The sequence below is a fragment of the Anser anser genome (assembly GCF_964211835.1).
Source record: "Anser anser genome assembly, chromosome: 3".
Taxonomy (NCBI): Eukaryota; Metazoa; Chordata; class Aves; order Anseriformes; family Anatidae; genus Anser; species Anser anser.
The window spans coordinates 26,603,392-26,622,933 of record NC_139722.1 but is presented as its reverse complement, the minus strand read 5'-3'; the positions used below and the strand labels follow the sequence as shown (position 1 = coordinate 26,622,933).

The following is a 19,542-nucleotide window of genomic DNA, read 5'->3' as shown; positions in this document are numbered from 1 at the left end:
CAAAAGTTGAGCATTCTTTAGCATTGTTTATTCATTGGTTATTTTTCACTGGCCTGTGTAATTAATTCAGGGGCTTCAGGCCATTTTCTGATCTCATTGACACTGGTGTCAGCTCAGCCTCATTCAGCTGAATACAAGTGGAGATTTACACTGCTGTTGCTAATGGTAATAATCTGACTCTGAAAAGCCTTAAATACCTGAGAGAGTAAAATAAAGCAAACAGAAAACTGTTCAAATTGCTCTTTGGGTACGGTCAAAGCCCTGGCAATTTGCAAGAGTATCTCTCAGAATTAAAAACCATTCTCATGGGTGTCCGCAGCGATACTGTTTCAGCAGCATCTGTGCTGCCTCCTCACTTTTTACCTTTATGTTCTCGTAAAACCTGCCTTGAAATCATTCTTCCTTCACTGCTTCTTTAACTTGAAAGTTTTGTCTTTGCCCTAATTTGGAAAAAAATGTCTGTCTTGGTGTTTGTTTGTTTGTTTAAGGACAATTTATGGTCCTTCTGCACCATGTTTTGGTAGAGTTTATAGACAGATAATTAAACAGACAGATGCATTCCTTGTCTTCAGTTGTTTTCCTTGATTCTTTCTCCCTTTTTCCCTTCCCTTCCTGTCTAGAATTACTCATGGAAATGTACATCATTTCACCTCAACGGTGTATTACATTTATTCTGTTTAGATTAAGTCAGTTATGTTTAGGTTTATTGATTTATTTTTAGGAGGGTGGTGGTGAGGAATGGTTTCCTTTCTTTTAAGTACCACCTCAGCAAATTCAGCTTTTTTTTATTGCATAATGTGATGTAAGCACCAGATGCATTTTATGTTAACAGTCACGTGTGTCTTGTTTTTCCATCTGCAGGTATTCCAGAAAGAAGAAATTGAACCCCTGCAAGTTAAGCAACAGGAGGTAAACTGGTTGGGCCAAGGCCTTATTCAGAGCGCTGCTAAAAGTACCAACACAGAGAACCTTGAACATGACCTTGAAGACGTTAACACCCGGTGGAAGACTCTTAATAAGAAGGTTATTATTTTGTATACTATTCTGCTTTTGTCGTGTCCTATATTTTGATTACTTATTTACTGATGTCTTTCAAAACACAGGAAATTAAATATTCAGTGAGACTATGAATTGCGTTGCTTTACACAATACCTTCAACAGTAATTCTAAGGATAAGATTTATATCTCTTGTTGCCAGAGGTATTGCTGTCATTTATAAGGTTTTGTCAAGCTTCTGTAGGTCCTTCATGGTTTTTCATTGAGGAAAGATTCCTCCAGGGCTGTGTGTTCATTTCTGCTTAAGCAAAGCAGAGAAGTTTGATAACCCAGTGAAAGAGGCAGGAGTTTTGACAGATACGTGGGAAAAGTAGCAATGTCATTTGTAGATAGCTGCTTTTGAGTAGTTCTTCTTCAGTCTCCGTTCACATGCTTTTTCCCTCTGTTGTATTTGTGTGCACTGGTCATACCTGTGGAGTGCAGCACTGATACAGCCCAGCTTTGTGTGGCTAGTGGCACAATTCCTTTGTAATACCTTGAGGGTTGCCTGAGCCATTGGAAGGTACCACTGCTTTGGAAAACTTGCTGTAGATTTTCTTTTTTCCGATGCTTTGAAGACTTCTCTTCCTGAAGTAGCTGCTGTTGAAAATGGCAAGGGTGGGAAGTGGAAACTGCATTTGGTTTCCTCTGCTCTCTGTCTTCCTGAAGGGGTGATGTGGAAGGACCACAGACACTTGTAATTCACCTGTTTGTCCTCTCCTTTCCTATTTCTTCTTTCCTTTGAAGGGCTTATTGCCCCTTAATTGCTGCTTTGGGTCCCTGGCTCAGTCTTTTTATAAGGAAAATAAAGACCATCTGAAACACAAACATCCTGTCAGTGTACTTCATAATACTGTAGCTATATAAAACAGGAGCATCTCTTGTAATGGACTACTAGAGCAGTCTAGTTTACTGAGAGTCAACCTCTCTTCGTTGGATGACTGGAGAGATTAATGGTACGTTGTGCCATAGTGCTGCTACAAATAGCTATGAAAATGAGAGCACAAGTTAATGATATTGCCAGGTGTCGAGCAGATTTTGGCTGCTTATTTCACAGAAATAAAAAAAGAGGTGAGTACAGTCAGATGTTCTTTTTTTCGTCAGGTTGCCCAGCGTGCTGCACAATTGCAGGAAGCTCTCCTTCACTGTGGGAGATTTCAGGATGCCCTTGAATCTCTGCTTAGCTGGCTCATTGATACAGAAGAACTTGTGGCTAATCAGAAGCCACCATCTGCCGAATTCAAAGTCGTGAAGGCCCAAATACAAGAACAGAAAGTAAGTAAAATCCGTTCAGAGTATCTCTCTTTTCACTGGAGCAATGAAAATAAATTCCCAGTCTTTGTCAAAGCATGAAATCTTTTCAAATGTACTGAGGTGGTTAAGACAGCCATCCATTGGTACTCCAGGGTCTGCCCAGGGCTGGGAGAAGGGCTCGTCTTCTGGGAGCATAGGGCAGCGTATGACACTGCAATCTGAGCTCTGGTTAGAATTATTAACACCCTCTGGAAAGAAATGTTAAAGGTCCACTGGAAAAAGAGACAACGTAAAATCCAGTTTTTGGCAATCTCAAAAGTAGGAAATAAAACATAGGAAGTTTTTCATTGTAATAACTCCAAGGTAATATTGCAGGCTATAGACATAAATACTTGGATCTTGATCCTGTTGTGATCTGATCATTGTTAGTAATTATTTGGAGTGCTCTTGGGGAATGGACTGGGCTAATATAAAAACACTAGCAGAGTTATCACCTTCTGCGAGTTTTCAAAATGGTCACAGAAAAAAGAAGCACACTGTAGCTCATGAAACATTGTCCATGCAGTTGGACTGTGTGGCCAGCTCCCATGCAGATATTTAACGTAAATCTGTGGCCAAAACAGGTTGTCGTTCTGGGATCCCTGCAGAGGAGCGAATGGTCGTGTTACCAAAGGTTACTAGAGAATGGGGAGAGAAGTGGCACAGAAGACTTGAGGCAGAAGTGGAATATTTTCTTGAGGAAGATAATTTATTAGACTAGATTAATGAACTCCATAATATGTCAAGCAAGTGATAAACAGATTATAGATTTTTTTTACTTTTTTTTTAATTTCTGTTCACCTATCTATATCTATGAGAATTACCGTTGTTTTGCCAAATCTAGAAGAGCATGCAGCTTTCTCATAAATGTTCAAAATGCATCAAAGACTTCAGATAGGGTGTTTCCCTCAGTGGTATTAGATGTAACTTTTTCCCTTTTATGTTCACTCTGTAGGGTTGCCACATGTTATCACCTCACAGAAACCAAGGGGATCTTTTGGGTTTGGAGAATCTGCTGTTTGTCTCAAAATGGTTCAGAGAATAAAATGAGCATCTGGGGGTGGGGAGGAGGGGAGCATCTCTCTTTTTTGATTAGCATTATTCACACCATCAAAATGTAACATCACACTTCCATCAAAATAGCATTGCTTTTTTTTTTTTTCTGTAAGAGGTTTTCAAGAAGTCCAGCTCCTTCTGTTTTTACACTTGTGATATTACGATGTTCCTTAATAACCTGCTGTCTGATTGCTTTCTCTCCAGCTTCTCCAGAGGTTGCTGGATGACCGCAAGCCTACTGTTGAGGTAATCAAGCGTGAAGGGGAGAAAATTGCAGAGTCAGCAGAACCTGCTGATAAAGTGAAAATCTTGAAACAGCTGAGTTTCCTGGACAGTCGATGGGATGCATTGCTCAGTAAAGCTGAAACAAGGTATTTGAAAGTCTTTCATAGCTTTGAAAAATATAGACATAGCACAGTTAGATAGATGGTTAGAAGCAGCAAGTGGAACTCTAATGTGAAATCCTTTTAACTACTGTCATTCTTGTTCGTACATTACATTATTGTGTCTCGATGTTGATATAATAGGTCCTCTGAAGAAAAAGTGGAGAGAGATGCCTTGAACAGAGCAAAAGCTTTTAACAAATGTTTAATTTGTTTTAATAATGTTTTAGCCTAAGGTGTGACAATCTGCTAGGGTTGACTGCATGTGTATCCCCTGAACATTTTATCTCTGTTGGTTCATTTAAATTGAAGTTTCTTGATTAAAAAAAACACATCTATTTTGCATAGAATCAAGTGCATACTTGACACTTAATAATGATGTTACCTCAAAACTTAAAAATTCTGACATGCTGCTACAGAGGGGGCACTCAACTCTTCCTCTCTTTTGCTGTTTGATGTCATCTATGTCGTCAGTTTCTACCATTTAGTAACCCTCATGCTGTCAGTTTCTGATGTACTTATGCAGGGTGCTGAGCTGCCTTAGTTCTCAAGAAAAGAAGGACCACTGAGTTATGCAGATATATTCTAGCAATGCCGAAACACTCTTACAGAGATTGCAGTCCAATTCAAGTTCGAATTAAAAAAAAAGACACAATATCCACATATACAGACACTTAGATATTTTATGATTTGTCTACGAGTCTAAACTCACCTATGTTGTCTTCTACTCCTTCTGGTAGCCTCTCTGTAGTTCCTTTACTCTGAGCCTCTTTAATTGCCTCATACAAATAATAAAATTATTTAATTAGTAGAGTCAACCGCTAATAGACAATTATTTCCTTTTTTTTTTTTAATTTATTGAAGGTATCTGACTCATTAGCTGGGTAATGTCATGTTTAATTTAATATTCTTCTCCCAGTCTGGTGATATTTAATTAAAAATCAAATTGCAGTTTTTTCCAAGCTATCTATTAGTTGGAAGCTTGTCTCCATTTTTCTTTGGCTGGTCTCTTAAAATGAAAAGGAGATCTGACAATGATTTTGAAAACTAGATAGAGTATTTCTGTGAGCATTCTATAGCTAACTGTGCCAGGTCTGTCAGGTCTCCCTTGTTTATAAGCCTTGTGAAACATGTGTAAACATAGCTTTTACCTGGAATAAGATCCCCTGTTGAAAGACAATATTGTGATGTTTTTCATGTAGGAAAAATCTCTCTTAAAAGCGTGTTTGAGGGAGATTTCTTTCTACCACCAGTGGTGGTAGAGAAGACTATTCCTGTAATCAAGAATCTTCTCTGAAATGTAATAATCTGGAACAGAAATGTTTTAGATACTGCTTTTTTTTTTTTTTTGGAGGTCAAGTCTCTGTGCTTTATTAACATTGTCTCATTTGTTTCATTGGGAGCTTTTATCCAGAACAAGAGATACAGAGTAGAGCCAAGTAGTTCTGCTCACATCACTGAACAAATGTTAAGAGGTATTTTACAATGCTGAGTAAGCATGATAATGTGTTCTGGTTCAATAAAGCCTTTGAGTAACTTTAAAACTTGTAATAGGGGGATGTAACTTAATGCTTAAAGACAGCTAAAAGTTGAGAACCACCGTAATTGTGTATCAAGCAATATTTTGCTGAATGGAGCGCTAGAAAAAAAGTATATGAATACAGCGCTAATCCTTTTACTTATAAAACTTACCTATCAGCTATAAGAACTTCAAACAGCTTTGGAGGTAGGTTTTGTTTGGGTTTAGTTCACCTTGCTTTTTTATTGGTTATTGTGGATATATTTCTATTTCATTTTCATATATTTCTATTTCATATTGTAGTTCCTACAAGACAGAATTGTGGGTTTTGTTTGTTTGTTTCCAAAGATTCAAGGGTCGTTTTTTTTATAACTATTTAATATATACTTCCTCACAAAAAAAAAAAAACAACTTGTTTGTAGGAACCGCCAGTTGGAAGGCATCTCAGTGGTAGCACAGCAGTTTCATGAAGCTCTGGAGCCGCTGGTGGAGTGGCTGACCGCCACAGAGAAGAGGCTTGCAAATGCTGAACCCATTGGAACGCAGGCCTCCAAACTGCAACAGCAGATTGCTCAGCATAAAGTAAGATACAAACCACAAATTTGCTTGTGCCATTCTTTCTAAACTCATCTGTAAAGTACAGCACAAATGGGAAAGCTGTTGTGGTGTACCGTTGTTTTACCATACTGATTTTTTTCTGTAATTTGAGTTTTGTATGTTTATGTTGGCAATATGTCCTTTTTTTATTCAGTTTTTATTTAGTTCCACTTACGTTTCTTTTATGTTTTTCTCATTTTCTTTTCCATTATTCTTCATTATTTAAAAAAATATATAGGCTCTAGAAGATGATGTTCTAGCTCACAATAAGAGTTTACATCAGGCCATTAGTATTGGTCAGTCTCTAAAGACTATGAGCTCCAGGGAAGATAAAGATATGGTGCAGGAAAAGCTAGATTCTTCTCAGGCCCGATACATTGAGATTCAAGAGAAGAGCAACAGCAGGTCTGAACTTCTCCAGCAAGCCTACTGCAATGCTCAAATTTTTGGGGAGGACGAAGTTGAATTGATGAACTGGCTGAATGAAGTCCATGATAAACTGAGCAAATTGTCAGTCCAAGACTGCAACGCAGAATTGATTGAGAAACAGCACTCTGAACTACTGGTATTTTGATTTCTGTTCATTTATTATTTAATTTTGTTTTGCATATGATTTACATATCCATGTTTTATTTATTTTTCATTAATATATTTTATTTAAAATGGAAACATGCTTACTCCACATAAAAATAGTATTATTTATTATGTCCATGCTTACACAAATTGCATTTCCTCTTAGGATCTTCAGGAGGAGATTCTTCTTAGAAAACAAAATGTTGATTTGGCTATACAAAATGGCTTAGAGCTTCTCAAGCAAACAACAGGTGAGAGCTTTTAGAAAATTACAATTCACCAGGCTTTTTTTTCTTGTACTTGAAAGTGCTTATGAGAAGATTAAAGTCAAACTTGTAAATATTAGTCCATACTTACTGCTTAAAGCGGTTGCAGTTGTCTATTTTAATAAAGGTTTGAGGTCAAGGTAGGTTATGTTTTGGACCAAATGTATGTGAGCAAAAGTCCATTTATGCTTGTAGGGAATTTGGCCCTTGAATTCCTTATTATTTTTAGTGGAAAATTATTTTAGTGAACCTGCATTCCATTCCTAATAGGAAGTTACGAGCATTACTCAGAATGGAGGGCTGTTTGGCAGTGGACACAGTCAATTCCCTGGAGCCATTCACAGATGAATGAGATATTAGACTACCTTTTACTGCAATAGGAAAGCTTTGACCATTGGAGCTAATATTGTGGGAAAAGTTGCATTCCAGTTGTACACAACGTGTCTGTTCTGTAGATCAACATCTGTCCAGATTTTCCAGTACTTTTATAGTTGTTGAACTCTGTAAGACACAGCCGAAGGAGGGGAATCCTTTTTCTATTCCACACTTAAACATTATGCATATTCTGTAATGAAAACTGAATATATACTGATACATTTCAGGAGGTTGCTTTTATTTTAGCCTTTTGAGTTGTTTTGAACAGATGGTAAAGAGTGTACATGTTAAAGAATGATATAAAATATTACTGTAGTTAATATTCGGTTGAATTTTTTTCTTAGTATTTTCAGTGACTTTTATAATCTGGGTGTTTTTTTTTTTTTTTTTTTTGAGGGGGGGCTTTTTAAGAAGTATTGTGATTTTCTAAAGAACATCTGCATTAAATTTTGGGTCACATTCCTTACTTTCTGAAACTTTAGTAAAGCAAAAAACCACAGAAGGTTAGATCCTGAATTGAGGTAAACTTTGTAGCTCTGTAGACTTTTAGTGAAGTAGAATAATTTACAAGAGGTGAGGATTTGCCCTGTCACCTTGTTGGGGTCATTTTATAAATTAAATTATTGAGATTGCTGTAATAGGTGTGGGTTGATGTTTGGGATTTTTTTTTCTTTTAAGGATTTGTGTTCACAGGAAATAACATCCTTCTGATATTTTAGGTGATGAAGTTGTAATAATTCAAGATAAACTGGAAGGCATTAAAGCGAGGTACAAAGACATTACAAAATTGAGCTCTGACGTGTCCAAGACCTTAGAGCAGGCTCTGCAGCTTGCAGGTCAACTGCACTCAACCCATGAGGAGCTCTGCAAATGGCTCGATAAAGTGGAAGTGGAGTTACTGTCATATGAAACTCAAATACCACAGGGTGAAGAATTAAGCCAAGCACAAGAAAGACAAAAAGTAGGTTTTAGAACCTGTGAATTATTTATTGCTGAATGATTTGACTAGGTTTTGTGTTAACTTCTGTTTGGCAGGAAGTTGTTTTGTGAATAACTAATTTGGCATCAGTTCATCTGACTAAATGTAGCAGCACTTAAGAATCGAACTCACTTTCCAGAGTCATCTGTTATAATCACTTACGAAACTGGGCTGAGGTTTATTTTTAGCACAGAAGCACAACATTTCCTTTTTGTTCGAGCAGCTGCCTAATCCTGGGAAAACTCTTAAATTGTCAAACAAAGTTATTTTGGTTCTTTAGTTATGACATGGATAAAATCCTAAAAAGTATAAAAAAGACAGCATTTAAATATATTACTAATTCGTTTATCAATAAGTGTTTTTTTTAAATTGTAGCATAAGCTGGATAGTTTTGAGAGAAAAAAGCCAAAAAAAAATCCATTAGATTTCCGATACATATATTTATATAAAGAAAATAAATGAATCAGCAATAGGGTTTCCTGTAAAGGAAAATGTCATTCCTGAAGGATTGTATGATGATTTGACTGGAATGTAATCCAGTCATTGCTCATTTCAGGAATCGCTTGAATTCATCATATTTTGCTTCATTTCATACTTCTGGTGGTGATTTAGTTCTTTATGGAGTTGCAGGGTGCAAAGAATATGTGTTAGTTTTATGTTATTTGGTTGCTTCGTTAAGTACTAACAACTCTAATAAATTCCAGAGAATTTCAGAGTATTGGATTGACTGGAGAAATGTTTTTAGGATTATTCTATAGAAACCTTCAAGCATCACTCACTTTTCTGTCAAACAACTGACAAGTATCAAAAAGCTCATAAAACTGAGCTGAAAATAATTGTGCTAATTTATCCCTTTGGTGTGCCTGGAACACATTTCAGTTCTCAACACGGTAGTTGAGAGAATAAAAACCATGTGCAAGCTGTGTGTGTGTTCAGCTCATGTGCTGGCACATTTACTTTAAATGGCCTTTTTCAGGAGCTGAAAAAAGAAGCAAAGAACAACAAAGCTTTAGTGGACACCCTGAATGAAGTCGGCAGTGCCTTCCTGGAGCTGGTGCCATGGAGGGCCAGAGAGGGGCTCGACAAGATGATAACAGAGGACAACGAGCGATACAGATTAGTGAGCGACACGATCTCGCAGAAGGTGGATGAGATTGACGCTGCCATCCTGAGATCCCAGCAGGTACGGAAAACTGGGGTTTGGGCCGTAATAAATTGTCTCTGGCAACTTGTAGCTGAACAGAAGATGTCCTTTAATAGTGCTGCCAAATATTTGTTGTGCTCGAGCAGCAAAAGGCCTGTTTGAATGGAATGTGACTCCACTGTAAAGGTATGCATGCCAGAATGTACGCTGGTGTAATCATCTGACTTTTGTTGACACAAACCTCAGTCCTGTAGCTAATACTGCTCTAACTATCCTGTGGCTTCTTAAGTGGGAGTTTGCTTGAGTAAGAACTGAATGGCTCATATCTTTCACAGATCAGGTTGTGTTAAGGAAAATATGGTCCAGTTCCCCAGCGAATCTTCCTGGATGCAACATCGAGATCACTAATGTTGCCATACCTTCAAGCATCAGTTGATTATCTAGCTCCTTGGTACTTTTGACAATTAAAAGCTGGATCATCTTATCCCAAGCTGCCCAGGAGAATTTAAATAACAATTGCTTTTACTCATATCCACAACACTTTTCTTCTTGGGACACAAAAATTGAATTATTAAATACATGAAAGTTTCTAAACACACACAGATGTATACATATGGTACACTTTGAAAACTGCCACTCTAAATTCATCACTAAATAGACCCATATTTAAGCTCTGTGCTTATAAAAGCATTGTGGAGACACAATTTCGCAGGGTCTGCCTACAGTTCAGACATAAAAATATCGGTGGAGATTTTTCTCTCTCCTAATAGTTCCTGTAAATGGTTATAATGGGACAAGGAGAAAGCATGTGTGACACTTCCAAAGTTTGTTGAAAGCCGACTGAAAGAGGCTGGCAGTAACTCAGATCTCCTTATTATCGAGGTTAAAAATAACTTCGTGTTTAACTTTTTAAAGGGTATGCTCTGAATATTATCTCATCTCATTAAACTAAACCCTCAAAAATGAAGGGTGATTTTCTGGTGAGTGATAGGGCGAGATAGAAGAGTGGATATTGGCTCTCCTTCAACCTTACTTAATAGTGTGAGTACATTGCATCCCCTAGCACCAGTTCAGCAGATTCAAATCCAGGCATGGAAAGGTCCAGCGCTGCTGCTCCACTAGCTGGTGTTGCGAGGGCATCTTGCACCCTACTGCTGCATCCCCCTAACCTCCACTTAGCCCAACTCACACCACCCCGGTATACTCCCATGTACTACATCCCATGGTTAAGTGGCTTAACGTGTTTCCAGTGAAGGACAAGCTGCTCTCCATTTTGCTCAGAGATTGACCATGCATAATAAAAAATGTTTTTGGAGAAGCTGATGCTTTGTAAGCTTACCCTGCAGCTACTTTAAGTACCTATACTATTAAAAATTTCTGGGTGGAGGACAAAGCCACCGAGAACATGAGGGCTCAATGGAACTAGTGTGGTTTTTCTGATAGACATTACTGGGCTGAGGTGACAAACGCAGTAAGCTATATGAACGGCTAAGCATATTGTTTCGTGTTGTAAGCAGAGGCTTGAAAGCTTAATAAACCAATGCAGATCCTCCCAAATGGATAGAATTATCTAAGAGAGAAATTCAGCTGCATGTTTTCATCCTTATTTCTCAATGCTAAAGGTACTGGTCAGTATCTTACCCCAGCGCAAAGGGTGCTGCAAGGAAACAGAAGGTCATATTCTGCGGTTGACTTACTTGTTTTTTACTCTAAAGCAGCCACAAAGAATGCTTTACAAAACATTCAGAGAGCAAATCACAATGCTGCCATATTCACAAGACAGTCTTTCCTGGTTAGAAGAAGTAGTACCACAATGAACTATGGTTGGTTAAACTGTGTAGGGATGAAATAGATGATTTTATAGTGACTTAAATGAAGTCATGGCTCTCAAAAATAACTCTGCCAGGCATAATGGAAAAAAATCTCTTTGAATTTTGGATGCAGAGAGCACCAATTTTACACTTTTTGTTCCTTAATGTTATTTATATGTGCACATTGCAAATTTGAAACCTCTACCCTCATCAAATGGAGTTTAGAGTCCAGTCCTTCCTCACTTCTATGGAATCTGGATGTTTCAGTGCCATGCCTTGATTTTATTATTTCCGTTCAATATTTGATCAATATTACTGAGATGCCCATCAATATTTGGTCTCAGCAAATCACACTGCAGTTAGTTTGTACCTCTAACACATTTGACATCATGTTCATTTCATTTACTCGGGTCATAAATAGATGGGCTTCCAAAGAGCTTGGTTGTGAAATGCAGTTTCTAAAGTCAGGATTTAAACACCACTGGTGGATGTGCTTTGTGCTAATGTTTACAGTGCTAATTGTTTCGGAACATACCTTTCTGTTGGGAAGTCACAATATTTAGGACAAAACTTTCTTTCTTTTACTTTAAATGAGAAATGACATATAGTGAAAAAGAATGTTTGTGCTCTCTTTCATGTAACAAATGGATTAAATAAGGCTGAAAAAGATTGACTCATAAAGAAAGAAATCTCAGAACTGCTTCTTTTGTTTTTGCGTGACTCATAATTAACCACTAAGACAAGAGTGATTTAGTGGTAAAGCGAACTCCAGCTCTGTTCCAGGAGCAACGCTGTCATGGTTCTACAGCCACAAATGCACAGACCGTCAGATTTAAAAGACAAGAGGGACTGAGTGCGGTCAGAAAGAGACTTCTGAAGAAAGCGTGGTAGTCAACAACACAAGTAACAAGTTCTGACCTAAAATGTCCTAACAGACTTTCAGAATAACTCAGAGCCATGATAATCTTCATCTAACTGTAGCAGGGATCAGCGTTTTAGAAAAAAAGTAGTTAGTTCTTTGTAGTTTCTGTGATGACTCTTTTGTGTATCTGACCATCCTGCATAACGTGGCTGAAGCTCAGAGCTGCCTCGAGTATTACAATATGTATGTGCTAAGATGCATGCCTAGAAACTTGAGCATAAGATATAATACATGATTTTTAAAAATTTTCTCAGCAAGTTCTTACTTTTCAGCAGAATTGGATCCCCAGGTACTTCTTTTCAGGATCTCTTACTCTCCTTTTCAAATTAGTAAGAAAAAGATCCTCTAAATCCTCTAATTACCTTAGTGCTTCAAGGTAATTTTTGAAACATTGAAGTGTTGACTAACAGGATTCAGAAGTTAATCTTTTAGTGAAAGGACTGGCTGCACCCAAATGCCCCAGAGTATTTTCAAATTTAATCCATGGTCTAGATTTAGATGAAATCCTGTCTTTTCTGAATTCAGTGTTTTTTTTTCATTGACTTAGTTGAATTGTGATTGTTTCACCTTAATCATTTAATATCAAGGCAGCTTTTAAGATCAAAAAGATACCATCAAACAGCTATTTCTTAGGGTAATTACAACAGGAGCAGTAATAATAAATACAGAGATGGTAAAGACATGAAAGTTGAATAAAAAGAAACAATTCAGTTAAAATTATGAAATCATAACCCTTTTAATTTTCGTATGTCTGTTAGAGAGCTGTAGGCTTTGGAAAAATACACTTCCATTGCTTTGTCATGCTTATGAATTAAGCTGATTTTATTACAATCCCTCAGAACCATTTTGGGCTTTGTATTTAATTTATATAAAAAACTTATATGGAAAGTGAACTGCCATCTTTCTACCAATTCAAAAGTATGCTTTTTAATCTCCTTTAAAATTTTTGAAACAGTCATTCTAATTTCACGTATATAGAATCACCGAACTAATTCATGTCTCCCTCATTTAGTTTGATCAAGCAGCTGATGCTGAGCTCGCCTGGATTGGAGAAACAGAAAAGAAACTGATGTCTCTGGGTGATATTAGGCTTGAGCAAGACCAGACCACAGCTCAGCTACAAGTTCAAAAGGTAAAAGAAATGCATTTCCAACTGTCACGTTAATTATTGGCCAGCACGCTCTCCATCTAGAAAATGTACTAGTGTGATTAAATTTTCTGTCCATCATAATGCACTTCAAAAATAGTTTTTGCTCCATGTACTCTTTATTTTTTATTGCTGACCAGTTCTTATTGTGTTTCAAGGCTTTTACCATGGAGATCTTGCGACACAAGGATACTATAGATGAACTTGTTAAATCTGGGGATAAGATAATGAACACATGCACTGAAGAAGAGAAACAGACCATAAAGGTAAAGTTCCATAAGTTTGCAGCTACAGTGGACGTGAAGATAATATATAAGTAGGAAGATTCCTATTACGTATCCTTTGAAATACTAATGAAAAAGCATTAATTACATCCACTTTTAGTCTGAGGTTTGTAACACCAGAAGAAATGCTGTCGTGTATCTCTATTCTTCCTTCAGGATGTTCAAAGAGCAAGCACTGCGTACTTACTTCACTGTCTGACACTGCTTTGTAGCCCCATTTGTCTCTGGCGTGGTAAATAGTGTTTTAGCCAATGAGATGATTGAGTGAGTAGGTATTAGTCAGCTGGGGTGATGCGTGTGGAATCTGGCTGTTTGTCTTCCTCGCTTCTCTTGGGTCTGTGAAGCTCCGGCTGGGCGTGTGCATTTCTGTGCCCCATTCAATGGCTGGCACCTCAGTGTGAATCTTTACTTTCATTTCTGATGATTTCAGTGTGAGCCTTGTTCTTCTTTGCCAAGAATATTCCATCCTGTTGACTAACACAGACTATGAAAGGCGTTCTTATGCATTTATTTATATGTACACACAGAGCCTGAGGTTGGGGGCTGACAGAACATATAAACGTATCTATACATGTGTATACACACATGCAGATCTTTCCTACTGGCATTTTATAATGGATTTTTTTTTTTTTGGTGCTAAGTTGTGGATATGTTATGTGAATGATGTGCCTGGATATGTTATGTGAATTGGGCCCTTCCAGTGACCAACAGTACTTCACTAATTGTGCTCTGCTGCAGCATCTCTGAATAAATTTGATTTGCTCTTAAGTGAATTTAAAATAGATGAGATATTCAGTCTATTAAAATGTAGTCATAAGGGAGAGCAATTTTAGGTGGGTCCCTGTTGAATATATGCATTAGTCAAAAATACTGTGTGTGTTAGGCTGTTTTGTCCTTTGGATAGCATCTCTATACGTAATTTACATGCAAGACATAACAAATGAAACGATAGTTTGTTCTGCCAAAAAATATTTTTTGCTTCACATTCAATGGCTTATTTATATGTTTAATTTTTCCAAGGCTAGTATTTACATGCATTGCTGCATGTTATATTTCATGGAAATGATAACATGGGCAGTCCTCCACAGGAAGAATGTATAGCTCGTTGATGCTTTTGTTATCATATCCCCAAACAGAGTAGGTTTGTAATGTTTAAACCTTGTAGTTCCATCATATTATTAATGGCAACACATCCTCATTAATTAATGTATGATAACCTGGAAAATAATGTGGTTTCTGTGGAAAGTTTGTAAGCTACAAGCAGGACAGCATACTCTATTCTCTTATCAGATTTTCAAAAGCCAGATTTTTGTGCACTGTTCGTGATGCTTTGATTCAGAAATGCTGTGGAAAACTTAGCTTCTGCCAAGTGCTGCTGAAGATGGGTGCCTTTTGTAAGGAACTGGGGCTACAACGTGCAGTCAGATAATCTGCAGCTTGACTGGAAGTCCTGTGAATGGTGTTGTTTGTAAATATCAGATATTGTTAAACGTATTTTAATTAATTTGAAAGCACCGTGCCAAATCCAGATCTCCCACGATATTGATTCTTTCCTCTAAACACTCTGGTCCTGTAGAAATACAATCAAAACATAGATTTGGTTCGCTGCGGTTTGGTGCTATAATTATCAAAGACTGTTTAGAAATCAGGGTAATAGACATGTGGAAAGACAGACATTGCTTTTTTTTGTTAATATTATTTTACAGAAAAAACTGGAAAGCCTGTTACAGAAATATGATACAGTCTGTCAAATGAACTCTGAGAGAAACCTCCAGCTGGAACGGGCTCAGTCTCTGGTTAATCAGTTCTGGGAGACTTATGAAGAGCTTTGGCCATGGTTAACTGAAACAGAAATGATCATCTCTCAGCTTCCTGCACCAGCCCTTGAATATGAAACTTTAAAGCAACAACAAGAAGAGCATCGGGTAAGAATTTTGCTGTTTAAAAAAAAATAAAGTGTGAAAGGCTAAGTTGTATTCTGCTTAGAACTGTGGAGTTACTCTAGTGAGTACTTATAACCCAGACAGTTATACTTCTATTGAAGAAAGTTATTTAAAATAATAATAGTAAATGCCTCTACTGTTACCCAAACTCTGCACACAAACAAGATTGTCTGGGAAGAGAGCAAACAATGTATAACCATAGAAGAGGGCTAAAGGGGAAAAAATGCCATTATAGTGACAGATCTGAGCATACAAAAGCTGATAGCTTAGAAGTGTATTTAAAAGTAAGCAGTATTGGAACAAACTGAACCCATAAACAGAAAGAACAGAAATTGGATGATGTAGAAAGAACCAAGAAAAGGTAATAGGAGACTACAGAAAGAACTGGAGTACCTGCTGTCAGCCTGCTGAAACTGAAATGTCTGTGTATACAATCTGTATACAAGTAAGCATGTATATTGACCTCATGTACATATTTTGAAAAGTGGCATTTATTTTGTTGATATCCTGGGAACTAAAGACTGATAATTCTAGGCCCAAGAATTCAGTGCTTTGGCTCCAGCCAGCCCCATAACCATTTCTCACATATAGTATGCTTGTTATGTAATAATGAAAAGAAATAATTGTTTAACATAACATCGCAAAATAGAGGGAATGTTGTTGTGGGCTGGCCTCCATATGGGCTTTCTTACACAGAGGAATAATCAGTCAGCTGGGATAAAAATCTGTATGCTTCATAGATGGCTACTAGTATTACATGGCATCAGGTTTATCCCACCAGTGTTAAAAGCCTGCAGATTTTAGCACGTGCAAAGCCCATATTCCTACTGGAGGTACCTGGCTCTCCTTGCAGAGCACGGAGTGACTACTTGTGGGCTTCTTTAATTTTAGCTGTTTCAATTAAGTGACTCAAGTTAGATAGGGTGAAACCTGGCTTCAAATTCTTGTTTACTCTGAGACCAGTGAATGAAGATGTGCCACTTTGATACACTGGTAAACACGGGGTTCACTCGTTTGTGTCCACAAAGAACAAACATTCTCTGCAAACACTAGGTATCTAATAGGAGTTTTACGAACTGTCTTGATTAGTCACCATGAACCAAATCACACTGCTTTACTTATAGGTTTGGTCCCCATCTACTTTAATCATTCTGCTTGCTTGAGAGGCCCTTCATCTGGGCTTGTATTTTTGCATTTTCCCTGGGCTATGCCATTAGCAGAGATTTGTTTAAGTAGAAGATTAATGTCTGGCAATTTTAACACGTAATCTGATCTGAAATGCTTGTTTACTGGAATTGTTTACCCAATCATAGATCATGGCAAAGACCAGATCATTTGTAGTAATACTGAAAAAAAAAAGGGTTCCGAATATGAATAGTTTTCTATATTCCCTTATATTTCATATATAGTCACTTATATTATCATGCAGTTAATTGGTTTGAATTTAGCTTTTGGCAGAGTGACAGTACCAGCATCGTAAGGTTTGCACCTCGAAATGGGGACTCTGGGGATCTATTTGTGCACAAACATAAAATACATAAGATGATTTTCTAAAAACTTTACAACCATTCTTAGTTTAGCTTTTTCCTCTTGTGCTAAGCAATATTATTTTTCTTGGTGCAAGACATACAAGTAGACTTCCATTCTCAGTAAGTATCTGGAGTCAGATTTTTTTTTTTGTATTTTCATTGCTATTCCTTCATCAGGAAACAGTGGTTTGTCATGGTCAATGTCTGTTCAATCTTCCCAACCTCTCCTCTTCCAGGGAGGAGCAAGGAAGCAAGCCAGTAACAGGATTCCTTTTTAAGGGAAGGACCTCAGTTGAGGAGAAGAGGATTTATTTACACTGAGACTGATACAAGCCCTTTTCTGTGTCTTCATTAATTTAAACAAACCCTAAGCTAGGAGGAGCAGAGCATGTGCCTGCTCCAGCCTCTCATGTTCCTGCGCAGTGGCTCTAGGCTAGAAATGCGTGGAGTTCACAGCACTGAGAGGGACAGTGCCTCAACAGACAGTGGGATTTTTCAGAAAAGGAAAGGATGAGCTAAGCAAATAAATAAAACTGGAGGGAAGGGTTGGGCTACTCCCCCCTCCAAATCTTTCCCTTTTGTCACATCTGTGGTTGCAAGTAAACAAAACCAAAATAAGTAGTCAAGTCAGCAGACAGAACGGTTACCTTGTGACCTTTCAGGCCCACCAGTCTCTACCCAGTTTACTGCAGTTTTGACTTATTTCAGGGGAGGACGATGAGAGTGAGTAGGTAGATGAGATCAAATGTAATGTACGTATTAATTACTTGTTAAACATTGCGTCCTTGAAGTAACAGCACTGTTGGGAAGACAGAGTGGTCTGGTGGCCGCAGGGGAGACTGCTAAACCTGGTTGACTGTTCTCTGCTGATCTGTCTTCATTGGCCTCTGTCATTATCCTCTGTCCTTTTCACTGGTTTCTTTGACCCCCTCTTTGTGCTAGTTTCCTGTTCTTAAGTCAAGGACAATTTGCATTAATATTCTTGTAATGTCAATACCTCTTTCTCTGACGCTCTTCAATGGAAGTCTTCGTGATAAGTAGCAAATATCAACATGAAAATGTATAAACATAGTGGTGTTATGCAAATGTTTGGAATATGGTTGCCATTTCTGTCATTATAGCTTCTAAAAACGACGAGGAGTGCCTGTTGCCAGCATCATGTGCATAGCTGGCACCTTGCATCCTACACGTAATGATAGCCCTACAGGAGGAGGGATATGCCCTACTGGGCCTTGCCAGTGCATCTGTAATTGTGATGTTTCACGGCTGGCTAGCTCGGTGTTGGAAAGGGCGCCATCACTGGCAGAGCAGTCATTAACTTTATTTGATGCTATTTGTGCTTTACATTAAGATGACGGGTATTTGTTTGGAATTTCTTGCCAGCTGGATGTGTTAGAAGTGTGGACAGCTGTAATGTGGTGGTGTAAGCGTAAGAAACTGATAAGTTGTTTCGTTTGTTATAGCAACTGCGTGAGCTGATTGCTGAACACAAGCCTCATATAGATAAGATGAACAAAACCGGGCCTCAATTGCTGGAGCTGAGCCCAGGAGAAGGTTTTTCTATCCAAGAGAAATATGTGGCAGCTGACACCCTTTACAGTAAAATTAAGGAAGATGTCAAAAAGCGAGCTTTGGCGCTGGATGAAGCCATTTCTCAGTGTACCCAGGTATCAGTTTAAGTTTAAAGTATAATTGGATTCATTCAAATGGAAAGATACACAGACATTATCATCTTATATGTATATATCAAGACTAAACTGCTGTTTTATCTGGATTTTTCAACTAAATGGCCTGTGAATGTTCATATCACTGCTCATGGCGCTGATTTTTTTTTTTTTGAGGGTTTATAATTTTATATATTGGTCACTGTTATGATGATTCTGTTGCAGTTGAAAGTGTTCCAGCTTCTCAATGTCAAAGTTAAAAAACAAAAAAAAAAAAGAAAAAAGGAACATTTAGTCTAAAAATGTGGGATTTTCAGTTTATTCTGTTTCTTTTTACAGGTCTGTTACTAGCTGATGCTTTGTTAGTTGATATTGTTGTCACTATTAATCAGTTAGCTTACATAAAGTTATATCTAGGACTTGGCAGCTTTAGTTACAGTCCTTTACTGATGGAACTAGAGGGTACTTCAGCGGTAACAGCATTTGCTCTTTATTGTAGACCCTACAGGAACTTACTGTAATTTATGCTTGAACTGTTTTATAAAAGTATTGTGAGCAAAGTTAGACTTCACAAAATGTCATCGTAAGCAGAAAATTCAGATCAAGTCCCTAACTGCTGTGCATCTTAGGTTCATCACTCTGTGGAATGAACCTTGATAGAGTATTGTTAGGTATCAGATCCTAGAGATTACTAGATATTAGATTAATTGTCATTATATCCTAACTGAAATTTTTTCATTTGACAACAAATTCAGAAAAAAAACCCAACCTCATTAAACTGTGTACATGAACACAAAAACCTGAATAAAAATACTGTGTTCTGTACTGCTGTTTTTATGATAACTTCCCCTTTTATTTTGTTGGCTGGAAATTAAGTGCTGTATTTCTGCTCAGGTCTAAAATACTAAATCAAGAAATAGACCTTAAAGTTCTCATCAAGTTTGCATTCTAAATAATTGTCTTCATAGGTCATGGTACTTAACACTGTGTTAACTAACCACTATAGACAAAATCTAAGAAGA

The 19,542-nt window shown here is 37.6% G+C and overlaps 1 protein-coding gene across 35 annotated transcripts in view; it reads left to right on the top strand.

The window, feature by feature from the left end:
* Window positions 1-19,542, top strand: part of LOC310897568 (dystonin-like) — a 298,423-nt gene that overhangs the window by 229,694 nt on the left and 49,187 nt on the right. For 31 of the 35 annotated variants that reach the window (XM_083831325.1, XM_083831319.1, XM_083831327.1 and 28 more), the window contains 12 exons: window positions 862-1,023; window positions 2,140-2,310; window positions 3,589-3,755; window positions 5,709-5,868; window positions 6,122-6,448; window positions 6,623-6,707; window positions 7,817-8,058; window positions 9,053-9,259; window positions 12,966-13,085; window positions 13,259-13,366; window positions 15,091-15,309; window positions 18,320-18,523. In XM_083831325.1, the coding sequence (XP_083687451.1) occupies window positions 862-1,023; window positions 2,140-2,310; window positions 3,589-3,755; window positions 5,709-5,868; window positions 6,122-6,448; window positions 6,623-6,707; window positions 7,817-8,058; window positions 9,053-9,259; window positions 12,966-13,085; window positions 13,259-13,366; window positions 15,091-15,309; window positions 18,320-18,523 (2,172 nt within the window). The remainder of the gene's footprint in view (window positions 1-861; window positions 1,024-2,139; window positions 2,311-3,588; window positions 3,756-5,708; window positions 5,869-6,121; window positions 6,449-6,622; window positions 6,708-7,816; window positions 8,059-9,052; window positions 9,260-12,965; window positions 13,086-13,258; window positions 13,367-15,090; window positions 15,310-18,319; window positions 18,524-19,542) is intronic. The other 4 variants (XM_083831309.1, XM_083831306.1, XM_083831333.1 and 1 more) reach the window with 1 other exon arrangement.